The sequence below is a fragment of the Rhipicephalus sanguineus genome, chromosome 1, assembly GCF_013339695.2.
Source record: "Rhipicephalus sanguineus isolate Rsan-2018 chromosome 1, BIME_Rsan_1.4, whole genome shotgun sequence".
NCBI classification, from domain to species: Eukaryota; Metazoa; Arthropoda; class Arachnida; order Ixodida; family Ixodidae; genus Rhipicephalus; species Rhipicephalus sanguineus.
In genome coordinates, this window is record NC_051176.1 from 99,672,784 (window position 1) to 99,686,550 (window position 13,767).

Sequence of the window (13,767 nt, forward strand, 5' to 3'; positions counted from 1 at the left end):
AAGAAAAAAAGAGTATGATTGCCTGTACGTTACCCATAGCATTGTGTGCAGGAGCGGAAGATTTCGTGGTACGGAAACAGCCTGGTCGACGGAAAATATCCTCCGGCAGCAAGCAAACATTCCTCTGTCTCCTGAAAGAACAAACACCGCCAGCCAGCCGTGTTTGCAGTCTGCGCGCCTAGGGAGGTTCGGTACACATAGGGCGAGAGAGAGACTCGACTCGGTTCTTTCGACGTGGATATGGCCGCTCACGTACCTTCATCTTCTTGCGAAGCGCAAAATAAGAAAGAATGAATCGTTTCGCAGACACCATTGCCGGCAATGTGCAATGGGATTTTTAAGTTATATACTGTCTTTTTTTCTTGTTTGCTTCAAAGAGTTCCTGACACCTAAAGGACAGTCTAACATAGGCGAGGATTTCGCTCTGAAAGAGTTAAAGCTCGGTAGATGACTCGAAGAAAAGTAAACAGCGCGAGCTCGGAGAAGGTGTGCGCTCGGCCGGCGTGCCGTCAACGCGTATCGACGCCTTGGAGGAGCAGCTGTGCACGCGTGTTGACCGTCACGCCGTCTTGCTCCATTATCCGATTTTCTCGTAGGCTGCTGAGGGATTTATAGCTGCTGAAAACTGTGTGCCGCGAAAGACAAACGAAGCGAGACATAAAGCAAGAACTATTCGTCACCGCTCTGCCCTGCATCGTCCTGGTATGAGCGAGCCGACAGGCCGTCTACAGGTTTCCATTCTAGTCACATGCTCATTTTCCTATTCGACTTCTTGGCATGGCGCTGTGGTGGCAATGAAGGTAGTCCGGCCCCGCTGCGCCGCATCTGACCTGCGAGCCTTGGAAAGAGTCTGGGCAACTGTACTTTCGGAGCCATGTTGAATGCGGCGGCGTCGATTAGAACCTATTCGCTGTGGCTCTGGATGTCCTGTAGGGCCCTCGCAGCCCTGTTCGTTGCTTACGGTGCCGTAAAGTTAATTATGTGGTGCTGGTACCAGTATGAACTATTCAGGGCCCTCAAAGACATTCCTGGACCAGGAGGCCGTTGGTCTCTGCTCTTCACACCGCGATATTTCTTGCATTCCCTGTCCACAAATCCGAAGCGAGCCGGAAGCACAGTGGGTGAGTGCCTTATTTCTTAATTTTATGAACTTATGTATTTCGTGTAATAGTAGTAGTCGTAGCAGCGGTAGTGTAAAACTATGTGGGTGAGTGCCTTATTTCTTAATTTTATGAACTTATGTATTTCGTGTAATAGTAGTAGTCGTAGCAGCGGTAGTGTAAAACTATTCTTTCAGAAGCCACGGAAGTGGCTATTTCGCGCAAAGAAAACACAAGGGGAGGGATAAGGGGAGCGCAAAACACGAGCTGTCACTAAAAGGTAAAGATGGGGCACATTTGCCGGCCCACTGCAGTTCCCACAAGTGTGAGCCGTATCTGCACAAGATTCAGATTCTTGGGAGAAGCAGGGACACCACTGCTCGGGAGCTGTTGGAAGCTTTTCACATAAAAGCACGAGGTTTATTATGCATTAGTGACACTTCATTGTTCCTTTCGCAGGCAGAGAGCACGTTCTTGCATCGCAGGTTGTGATTAAGATGGTATCCGATTGTTGTGAGCCTGCCCTTTTGCGCATGTCTATACCTCTGTATTGCATTGCACAAAACGTTATCTGTTCGTTGTTTGCCTCGCTTTCTGCGCATGTGTTTGCGTATATATATACTACTGCAGTAAATTTGGAATAAACAGTCGAAAGTTTGCGCTCCCCTTATCCCTCCCCTTGTGTTTTCTTTGCGCGAAATAGCCACTTCCGTGGCTTCTGAAAGAACATGAACCGACTAGCCCAACAGCGTGTGCTTCTGGAGTGTAAAACTATGTGGGTGAGTGCCTTATTTCTTAATTTTATGAACTTATGTATTTCGTCTAATAGTAGTAGTCGTAGCAGCGGTAGTGTAAAACTATGTGGGTGAGTGCCTTATTTCTTAATTTTATGAACTTATGTATTTCTTCTAATAGTAGTAGTCGTAGCAGCGGTAGTGTAAAACTATGTCTGTGCTGTAAGGCCTATGCTGTTCCATATTTTCTCTGGCCTAATAGCCCATTTAGCACTGCAGCGATGTTTGGCGTATGGTTGCTAAAAACGCTACGCCAGGATTCGCAGTACAGATGTGTAACAAGAAAAAGTAAATGAGGGCAATCAATCAATCAATCAATTATTAACTCAATGGATGGCTTTGGTTTTATCTTCACAATTAAAATAGGAGACAGGACTAAAAGCTGACGCACAGCTTCACTAGAATCATACCAACTTTGACAACTGACAGCAAAGAAAATGAACTTCCAAGATATATATATATATATATATATATACACTAAAAATTCGGGGCGGGGGGGAGGGGGGAGGTTAAATCCCATACCGTTAGCCTGGCTACTCAACAGGGTTTCCGAGTATGAATTGCACAAAGGATTAAAGTCTACCTTCGAGAGTTTATTAAGTAAGGAGGGCTCTCACTTGTATTGGTCCACTCATAGAACGGATTTAGCCATATTTGATATGATTCAATTCGTTAAATGTGCAAAGATTGAATTAATAGAGTAAAGAGTTGTGGAATATATTTAAAAGAAAAGAAAATCAGGAAGAAGATCAAGAGCGAGAAATACCAATGATCCTGTAATCAGTATGTGCTTGCTTAGAGGGCAAAATCAGTGAAATGACACACGCACATCAAAACACCCAATGTGGAGGCCCCGTAGCCAGAGTTCGGACTTTTATACAGGCGTTGATCGCTAGTGATCCTAGGACTCAGGTAGGAGTTTGTGCATATTTTCGCAGAGTTTTTCCAATGGATTCGGGGTTTGAGTGAAATCCACCGGCCAGAGGGTGTTTTTAAGATCTACGCTGGGCTGAATCCAATAGTGTTCCTTTGCACGGCGGAGACAGCAGAGGTAAGTCGTTGGACGTTGTTACAAATAAAATAAATAGCAATAAACGCTAAATACACTAAGGAAGGGCACGTTTGTGTAAAAACTCGTACAATTTCGGGTTCTGCTATTAAGAATAATGCAGAGCTAGAGCCTTTTTTCGCGTAATATCAATTATCTACTATAGATAAGCCGAGTTTATTGGACGGAGATACATTTCCTTCTAATAAACGGCAGATATGTCACATCTGAGATATAGTGACAGCGAATAAGTACTGATTCTTAGCGTGCTTAGCTCTTTAGTACCATCGATCATAAGCATTATTATATACACGAAAAACTTCGCGAAGTAATACTGAAGCAACTTGACCAACATCCTTGAATTCGGTGCAACATCCAGCACCCTTAGGAGCCGCCAACTGAAGACGACGACTGCTTCTGTGGGGAAGCATCGCTTTCGTTTCCCAAATTGTCTGATTGGTATTGAACCACAAATCTTTTGAGGGAATATACTTAAAATGTCTAGGCAAGCCCTGGAACACGTCGGAGTTGTACTGTTTCTTGCGTCCTAAGGAATGTTACTTGATTGTGAGACGTAACAATGCACAAGTCTACTGAGATCGCCCAAATTTGAAGTAAGTTTATGGCGTATATTGAGTTAAAAAAGGAAGTCGATATCAATTGCAATACTCGCCACTAGTCCTGTCCTCCTTTTTCGTTGGTCCTTCGTGCATTTTGCTCAGCGCAACTGCATTAGAATCAATTGGAGTTATTCAGCTTGTTCAATCGAGTTTTTAAGCTAAGATTTCATTTCGCTTCTACAGCAGAGCTGTGAAAACAACAAAGGAGACGTTGATTGTAAAAACCAAGGATATTGCACGAGATTAGCGCGTAATCACTAAGAGTGGTTTTTCCCACCTTTACTCGCTTCGCAAATATTATCAAAATACCAGTTATGTGCGAATGCTGCGTTGTGATTAGTAAACAATCGTGTGTAATTAGTGTTCTCGCAGTCAACTGGAACGTTCACGCACTGCTAGCAGCGCCTGTCAACTATTTAACTGTTTATAGCGCCTCTGTATATAAGTACCCCTAAAAGCAAGCAACGCTGAAAGTACGACAATAGCGGCAGGCACAGTCAATCGTCAAAATCTGAACTTCCAGGTCATAGTAGTGCGCCATAGTATACGCATGTATTCCAATACTCTATACATTAGTCAAAGGTGGATCGAATCCCGGCCGACGCGGCTGCATTATCGATGAAGGCGAAAATGTTTGAGGCCCGTGTACTTAGATTTAGGTGCACGTTAAAGAACACCAGGTGGTCTAAATTTCCGGAGCCCTCCGCTACGGCGTCTCTCATAATCATATCGGGGTTTTGGGACGTTAAACCCCAGATATTATTATTAATATTATCCATACATTAGTCACTCGTTCTAGCTTATATTCGAGAACGCAAGCCAGAATTCGAGTCGCGCGCGCACTGTAATAATACACAAGAACTTTCGTGCTAAATGGAATACGCGACAAGTATAAAAAAAAAGAAATCGGACACATATAGGGCGCGTACTGTGCCCCGCGACAAATCAATAAAAGTGATACTTCGTTTGATGAGATAACTGGTCAACGAAATAAACAATGAGGTACGCGTTATAATTGGAATTATAGGGGTCCCCATAATTTTGAAATTTTTGCCGCACGCGTTGCCCTACAATCTTCATTTTTCGAAATGCTGTGCGTATGCAAATGTGACTGCAGCCCCTGCTTTCAAGTGCGTCGAACCTGAAGAAGTCTGTTATCTACGACAACATGCACCCGTGGCTAGGGTCAGGAGGCCTGCTCACCAGGTAAGTGACCAAGTCGAAGAGTGAAAGACGTAATTAATTTTACTGCAAAGCAATTCGTTCAGTGTAATGTTGCTGTTCGCCCAGTAGCGTCTTGCGCTCAATATCCACCCCAACTTGCAATATTACCGCTTCCTCTCGAGAATAGTCGTTGACCTTTGCACTTAAGCGTTCTAGCAAACAGCATTCCAATAACTGAACTGGTTGTTTACAGGATTAGGTATATTGGAATGGAAATGGACCACCGAGGCCTCCGGCAAAGTACTGAAGGCGGCACTTTACATGTCACGCATATTTAAACACGTGCTCGACGTGCACCGTTAACCTTTTAAACAGCACAGCTCTAACTAAAACATACATTCGACCAACTGGTAGAGTGAACGCAGACGAAGATTAGTACAGGCGACCGTTCCGGCCCACGGCCGGTTGTGCTAATCTTTTTCTGCGGTGACCGCATATAGCCGCGATGCGGTACAGTTACAATGCGAAGCCCCATACGAGACACGCGCATAATCATACACTGAGGTTATTGCGCATGCACCAATAGCAATTTGATGAAGCTGCATCAAATTGCTATTGGCTACATTAAGATAACAATATCTATCGTAGTTGCTTCTGATTTATTTTCTTGGTTGCCTGGCGAGAGTTCTCGGGTGTACGAAGGTGTTTTTGGTGCCAAGAGAAAGCTTTCTATTTAGTGAAAAAAAAACATTGCAACCGGAGTATTAATAAGGAATGATCTTATAGGATGCTGCAGTAACTTGGTAGCAAACGATGCTCCGTTCGTTGAAGCCAACCTTCGCAAATATTGTAGCCTTTCACCTTGATTTTTGCTCTATGAAAGACGAACACATGAGAGAAGAGACAAGACAGGCGCATTCAATATGTTAAGTACTCACCAACTCGCCCAACAACAAGTTCTTATTATTGTACCCTGACCTCGTTAAAATACTCTTTTTTTTTTTCATATAGGTTTGCACGGAGATAGACCCCTACCCTCCCCCCCCCCTTTTTTTTTCGGTGAACTTGCACATGGCATGTGTATCAATAGAATTAGTAGGTTCTTCTTTGTGCTCGCAGAAAATTGGACGGGGTGCTGCAGTCAAAAATCTATCTTAGAACTGCAGACTGTATAATATACTGATAGTTGCAGATGAAAAATATGCGGTGGTAGGAAGCAACGTGTTGCGTGTTTAGTGCTTCATATAGGGGTGGGGGACTCAAGTGGCTTCCTAACCCATCAGCCTAAAGGTACGCAAGCACCTACCCAAATCCTCTTTGTGTTTTATAGAGACTCAAGCGTTTTGCGTACGCAAGCGCAGGCGCAATGAATCTTGCGTCTCCTAATCTGTCCATTGTATGTGAAAGTAATTGCGCCGTGCCACGTCTCCACGCAGTTATGGAGAACGCTGGCGGCAACACCGGAAGCTCCTCACGCCGGCGTTTCATTTTCGGGTGCTGGACAATTTCCTGCCCATCATTAACGAGCAGGGTGACCGGCTTGTGCAGGAACTGAGCCAACTGGCGAACGAGACGTACGTCAACCTGTTCCCCACGCTCTCAAAGTGCGCCCTGGCAACGATCTGCGGTGAGGCCTCTTAAGTGGGTAGACTTAGTACGCAAACAATGCGCACCGTGGCAAAAATATTGCTCCCCTGACGGAATCACATCCACTCAGACGGCTAACTTAACCACCGCACTCTTGTTTCAAGGAAAGTAGCCAAAATTACACTAAACGATGGAAATCTCTGCACGATGGCCTATGCACGAATACATCAATGTAAGCTTTATCATCACGTCCACCAGACGATAGGCATCACGTCCACCAGGTTAGGCAAGAGTCTCGCATGTATAGCTGTGGAGTTTAATTACTTTACAAGCATTAGTTTTGGGTATAAAATGAAAGAGGGTGCGGCTCGCATTGACTAACCGCAGTTCCTTTCGTAAGGTATAGCGCGTACATTGATGTGCTCGTGCACACTAAATCATATTGTTTCCTAAAATTAACTAGAGGGGACTCTGGCGCTGCGATCGTTCAACCACCATGGGAATGATGGGTAGTACACGGATTTGCCTAGTCTTTGTACTTGTGGGCTTCGAACGCACTTGTGGCTTTGTTTATTGCTACGTTTTGGTTTTCTTTAGGATAAAAGGATGGATCGTTGTGAACTTCATGACCACATTTGAATTGGTGAGCCTAAAGAAGTTAAAGTGGCGAAGTGAAACTGCTGACTTTTGCTGAACTTCGTTTTGCGACAAAGCGGGTGTAGGCGACGCGGAGCCAAACGGAGCCGAAAGAACGAAGACTAGGCAAATCCGTGTACCACCCCATAATTCCCATGCTGGCTGAAGCGCCATGCGTTGCAGCTCCCATAGACGCTAGCGCCAGAGTTCCCTCTAGTAAGTATTGTATGAAACTTATATGCACTAAATTATTATACTTGATGCGTTCAGTTATTGCATTCGACCCTCTGCGGTGGTCTAGTTGTTATGGTGCTCGACTGCTGACCCGAAGGTAGCCGTATTGAATCCCGGCCGCGGCCGCCGCATTTTCGATGGAGGCGAAAATGATTGAGGCCCGTGTACATAGATTTAGGCGCACGCTAAAGAACCCCAGGTTCTTTCTCCGTGCCCCAGGTGATAGGAATTTCCCGAGCCCTCCACTACGGCGTCCCCTATTATCATATTGTGGTTACGGGACGTTAAACTCCAACAGTTATTATTAATTATTGCATTCTCCCTTAAAAACAAAACAAAAAGAAAAAAACGGTGTCTAACATATTCATATATCTTTCATTCGTATTTGTAAAAAGCTTGTATTCATATATTATCCATATAAATGTATAGTCTGCTAGCAACGGGAGCAGGGGCGCCGCACCTCATCATGCCTTCATGAACGTGTTAGTTTTTCGAACTTTGCACATCTGTTTTGCCGCAAGTGACACAATGCAGCCCGTTGTTCTCGTTGCAGCAGCAGTAGTATAGCAGTACTACACTCTAAGAAAAAGAAAAGAGTATGCGTGACTCTTTTCGGAGAGTTCTGACTTGCCACGTATACGATTCTCTTTAAATAGTCACGGTGACTCTCTTGGTGGGTCAGGGTCGGCTCGCTCTAGGAGAGTCCCCTGACCCTCAAGGAAGAGTGGAAAGACTCTCATCTGGAGGATCACGTTACCTCTTATAAGGAGTCAGACGACTTTTGCCGGTAACGCTCCTAGGGGGGTCAAGGGACCCACACCGAAGCGTCAAGCGACTCCACAAGTATTTTAAGCTACTCATTTGACCCTTGCTCTACTTTTGCGCGACTACTGTTGAAAATAGTGGAGTATTCATTTTAAGCAAGTCCAATAATACTTGCCGTTCTGCGCAGCGACTGTGAAAAAAGATTAGTTCAGTTTTAGCATTATTTTAATAAAACTCGTCAAAACAACACATATTTTCCAGCAAATATATATAGAAAGCGCGAAAAGATGGTCTGTGATTTCCAATTAAGAAGTTTGGGTATTCCTCATTTACATGCTTCTATGAGTATAGCCAACTAAAATGTGTGACTGTGATGTGCACAGTGTCATATGGTGCTAAATGAACAGCAGAAATCGCCATCACGTTTCCATATTTATTCCTTGTGATTAAGAATAAATAAAAAAATGGTGACGGCGTGAGGCATCAGACTTGTGGCTTGCTAGGTTGTCGCTCCTGTCCAGCGTGAGCACCATGAAAAACGGTATCTGAAAAGCAGGACGTGATATTATGATGAGAAAATGAAACTGCAGTAAAGGTTTGCAAAACCTACACAATAAGTGGTTCACACAGACATAATAAAGGCTAACAGCAAAACAACAAAGCACATCCTCCGGCAGCCAGGGGCATGCCGTGAGCGGTTATTGACCGCATGTTTTACAAACGTGACCCATCCTTAAATACTCAGATAAACAGATGCGAGTACTAGGGCCCGAACGACACCAGCGCGTGCGTACGCCGTCTACGTCGAGATCAGACATGTCATATGCTAGAATTAGCGCACATAACTCCCACAATCACGTACACTCACTCGATTCTGTTATAGCGCCCAACGTCATCGCAGTGTATGCGAACCACGAAAACAGCGAACAGAAACAAGGGAAAAGAGTGCACGCCGGCGGCCGCAACAACGCGCGCCGTCGAAAGTCTAGAGCTTTTTCACTTTACCGGCGAGGTGTGTCCAACTTGAATGACTACCGCGTACATTCTGGAAGCCACCGTACTATATCTGCACCTCAAACTACCGTCTTTAAGCCAACAAAACCCATTACATATAGTGCGTCTGAGCGCTCTGTACACCTTCTTTTTTTTCACGTTCCCAGGCGTGGAAGCACGCTGCACACTCAAGGTCGATGGAAATGTTATTATGAAGTAGACTAAAGTGCATCTCAAAACGACATCTTGCACCTTCAGTAGTGCAGACACGACGTGCGATCAGCAAGAAATGACCCTCGATTATTGTTTGCATCGCTCACGTTATGGGAGCTTGTACAGCAACGCGCATAACGGTGGCAACTCCTTAACTGACAGCTTTAGTTGGGCATCCGCAACAGCCCCGCGTATACAGACTACTGTTGGAAATGGCTGGCAGATTCCGCAGAGCTGCTGCAGACGCCCAGCTAAAGCTGTATAATTAGTACCTACGAAAGCAGTACACCTACCGTTTACGGGCGCCCGTTGTCGGTGTCCGCAGCTCCGTGAATATTCTGCCAACACCACCGAAGACGCGCAACCAACGCAACTGACGCAACCACGCAACGCATTCCAATAGACCAGGAGACTGAGACTGACTGAGACGACTGAGAGAGGAGAGCGGCGCGCCACCCCGGCGCCAACCCCGTCTGCGTCGCCGAGCAAGGCGCCAGAACGGCGCCAAAGGGCGAGCGTGCGATATGTATGGCGTATACGGCGGCTCTTCCGTCCGAAGCCAATCGAAACGCGCTTCATGAGGGTCCAGTGACTCCTTCCCAAATGCGAACTCTTTTTGTCTGCCTCTACCTTCCAAAAGGGGTCAGATGGACACCCGAAGAAAGTCACGGTGCCATGACCCTCTTTTGACTCTCTTTTTTCTTAGAGTGTAGTAGTAGTAGTAGTAGTAGTAGTAGTAGTAGTAGTAGTACTAATAGTAGAAGTAGTAGTAGTAGTAGTAGTAGTAGTAGTAATAGTAGTAGTAGTATAGTAGTAGTAGTAGTAGTAGTAAGTAGTAGGAGTAGTAGTAGTAGTAGTAAGTAGTAGGAGTAGTAGTAGTAGTCGTGGTTGTTGTCATTGTTGTTGCTGTTGTTTTCGTCGTCGTCGTCGTCGTCTGCGCGTCTCATTCCTTGTTACCATTCGACTTTTCATTGCAAGTGGAGGTGACCGCATCTCCAGGAGACATTGCGAAAAGCGCAATGAATAAAATTTCGCGGCCATCGCTGTCAAATCTTTCTGTTCGATATTTATATACACACGAGGTGGTCAGTACCATAACAAAGTTTTTAACGACGCCTTTTCTCTTCGTACACTTACTTGCAGCTTGCTGTCGCATTTACACTTTTAGGAATGTCAGAAAATTTTTGGTGTAATTTGAAAATATATGAAGAAGCACATATAACGAGCTGCTTTCCATTGTTAACATCCAACGTGCGAATCTTCAGCCCTTTTAGAAAAACCTGTGTGGGGCATTAAAGAATGCCATCCGCTTGCGATGGCTTCGTTTTGGAAATCGTGGCTGTATTGAAGTGTCTGGGTAGAACACTTGCTGCATAGGCCCGGTATTCTGTGTATCGTCGTGCTGGTGTGGTCGTATGTTGTCGTGCTGGTCATGGTGTCATAAAGGAATGCTCAATGAACAAATTATTATACTGACAACCAATTTTAACGCAATAGCGTTAAAGAGCCCGTTTCTCAGAAATCCCGGTGTCGGCGTCGTTGGTTGTCAGCGAAAAATCGGCGTTTTCCTTGAGCGAAAATTCGAGGTAAATTCAAATAAATAAATAATAAAAAACGTCGGTTTGAGTGGGAAGCGAACGTAGGTCTTCCTGGAAAGCAGCTGCTCTACCAAAGAGCCATGACATCGCTTGGAAGTGCTTCCCCAAAGAAAACCCTATACGAATGTCATGTCATGCGAGGAGTCTCTTCAACGCATGTAATGTTGCGTGGCAGAAGCGTAGAATCGCGCCAGGCGCCAAGACTTGTGAATTGCACAGCGAGTGAGGGGTTGAAAGGACAACCCATTAGAAAGCGCTCAGACATATTCAATCATCATCATCAACAAAAGCATAAACAAAGTGAGCAGCTGCGTAGGTTCGCGTGTTGCCTTACGAACGCGTAGTGGGCCCTTCGCTAATTCGCAAAAAGAATAATTATGGCGTAGTGGGCACTGCGCAACTGTACTTGCCGTAGGAATTCTAGGACAGTTTTAAACGGCCAATGTTATTCGCACAGATGCTCCTTTCCTTGCGGCATGATTGAGGTGCCCACCGTGAAGCGAAGAGAGGCTGCCGATTGAGGAGACGATGCGAACGGGGCCTGACTGCGCTATCGCAGTCTACTCTTGAGGCGAAACTCAAGCGTCCTCCAGTTTTTTCTGCATTCTGTACTGTCGAACTAAGCGGATAACTTGTCACCACACAATACCGATCACACGCATATCGCTTTCGTGTAGATAGTAATAATAGTAAGATCCCACGCACTGTGGGAACCGATGTAATGCGAAGCAGCCAGCAAAGAGCTGCGTACATAGCCTTGTTTGTCTTTGAGCGAATTAAGGCATTAATGTCATGGCATCAGTCCACTGTATATCGCATTTTACAGCGAAAGCTGTTATGAGATCATTTCACCGGCCGTTTTTGGTGCCGTAGTTGTCCGCCGCCGCCGCCGCCGGTGTCCGTAACCAGTATCGCTCGAAATAACAAAAAATTCCAGGATGGAACGAGGTTCGAACCTGGGTCCTCTGCGTGGGAGCCCAGTATTCAACCTCTGAGCCATGCCGGTGCTTGAAACTGCTTTGCAAAAAGGTCCTATACAGGCTTCATGTCAGGAAGGAACCACATTAGCATATGCAATATAGCGTGGTAGAAGAGTAAAATAAGCACCAAGTGTCACACAACGCGAATTCTGTAACCAGGCGTCACACAATGCGAATTGCGCAACGAGTAGGTTGTTGAATGCTTCCAACCCATTACAAAGGACTCTGCCATAATTCTTCATCGTCATCAGGCACAGCATCAACAAAGTGCGCATAATGCTTACATGGGTTTAGCAGATACCAACGCTCTCTGTAGAATGACGAAAAATGGCACAGTGCCTGCTGCCCTACTTCGCAAAAATTACAATGATTTATAGCGTAGTGGGTTCCTCGCAAGTGCACTTGTATTGGTTGTCAAGGAAGCCCATAAGCGCATGATCCATTTCCTCGGGGTCTCAGTAAAGTTCTCCCCCCCTCCCCCGTCTCTCTCCCACGTCAACGTATGTTATACAGCATGACGGGAGAGGATAATAGCGACCGGGCGTCACCCAATGCAAATTACATAACTGGTGGGCCGTTTAAAGATTCCCACCCATTACAAAGGGCTGAGCCATAATACTTCATCGTCATCAGTCGTCGCGTCAACAAAGTGCACATAATGCCTTACAGACGTGTAGCTGGTGCCTCGCTTCTCCGCAGAATGATGAATAATGGCTTAGTAGGTGCTTCCCAACTTCACAAAAATTGTGATTTATGGCGTAGTGGGTACCTTTCTAGTGTACTTGTATTGTAGCCCCAAGAGAGCTTAACGGGCTCTAGAAACGCCGCTCTTCCAGCTTTCGCTGTGACTCTGACGCATGCGGGAATTTACAATGGCGTATATACCATGCTAATGAAACGTATATTCTGCTACATATAATGCATAACCTGTCATTTATATTCGTCACGCATTGATGTCATGCCATGCCAATGTTGGTATATATCCATTTAACAAAACAGCCAGAAGCGCACGAAGACAGTGGCATGTAAATCATGCCCAACATGACATGCATATTATGATTTTAATGTTGCCACCGGTCATTTATGCTCGTCATACAGTCACGTCACACAATACCAGTTATGGTGTATGTCAAGCTAGCGAACTGGCCACGAGCGCACCATGATTGTGGCATTTAAATCATGGCCTACATGATATGCATGTCATGATTTTCATGTTACCACCTGTCATTTATGTTCGTCATAGAGTCACGTCACGCAATAGCAGTTTTCGTGTATATTAAGCTAGCGAAACGGTCACGAGCGCACTATGAGCATGACAGGTTTGTCATGCTGAACATGACATGCATGCCATGATTTTTATGTTACAACCCCTCCTGTATGTTCGCCATACAGAAATCTTATGTCATACCAGTTTTGGTATACATCTATTTAATTAAACAGCCGCGAGCTCCCCGAGACCACGTCATGTAAATCATAGTGTACATGACATACTTGTCATGATTTTCATGTAATTACCAGTCATTTATGTTCCCATACAGTCATGTTATGCCATACCAATTTTCGTATACATCCCATTAACGGAACGGCCAGGAGAGCACAAAGTCGTAGGCGGCTAGATAGATAGATAGATAGATAGATAGATAGATAGATAGATAGATAGATAGATAGATAGATAGATAGATAGATAGATAGATAGATAGATAGATAGATAGATAGATAGATAGATAGATAGATAGATAGATAGATAGATAGATAGATAGATACGCTCAAAGTCGCAGAAGTTCGCTAAGAAATGCTTCGCATTAAAAAAACTGAAACACATTATATTTAGCTGCGCAAGAGTGCTTCAGACTCACGAATTTTAACGGCGAGAACCAGCTTCCCTGAATTCTTCCGTCGTTACGTTTTCGCTGTATTGCCACAGAAACAGCCATGGGCCTCAAGGTCCACTCCAAGGAAAGTACGAGCGCGGTGTCCGAGTACGAACGGGACTTAGAAACGTGAGTATTACGTAAGTTTATTGCTTTCCTCTGGT

General features: G+C 45.0%; 1 protein-coding gene across 1 annotated transcript in view; it reads left to right on the forward strand.

Moving 5' to 3' along the window:
• The first annotated feature begins 595 nt into the window (after window positions 1-595).
• Window positions 596-13,767, forward strand: part of LOC119394404 (cytochrome P450 4V2) — a 42,318-nt gene continuing 29,146 nt past the window's right edge. Inside the window, exons 1-5 of the mRNA XM_037661704.2 lie at window positions 596-1,121; window positions 2,833-2,945; window positions 4,680-4,768; window positions 6,163-6,353; window positions 13,657-13,732. Coding sequence (XP_037517632.1) covers window positions 875-1,121; window positions 2,833-2,945; window positions 4,680-4,768; window positions 6,163-6,353; window positions 13,657-13,732 — 716 coding nt within the window. The 5' untranslated portion in view covers window positions 596-874. The remainder of the gene's footprint in view (window positions 1,122-2,832; window positions 2,946-4,679; window positions 4,769-6,162; window positions 6,354-13,656; window positions 13,733-13,767) is intronic.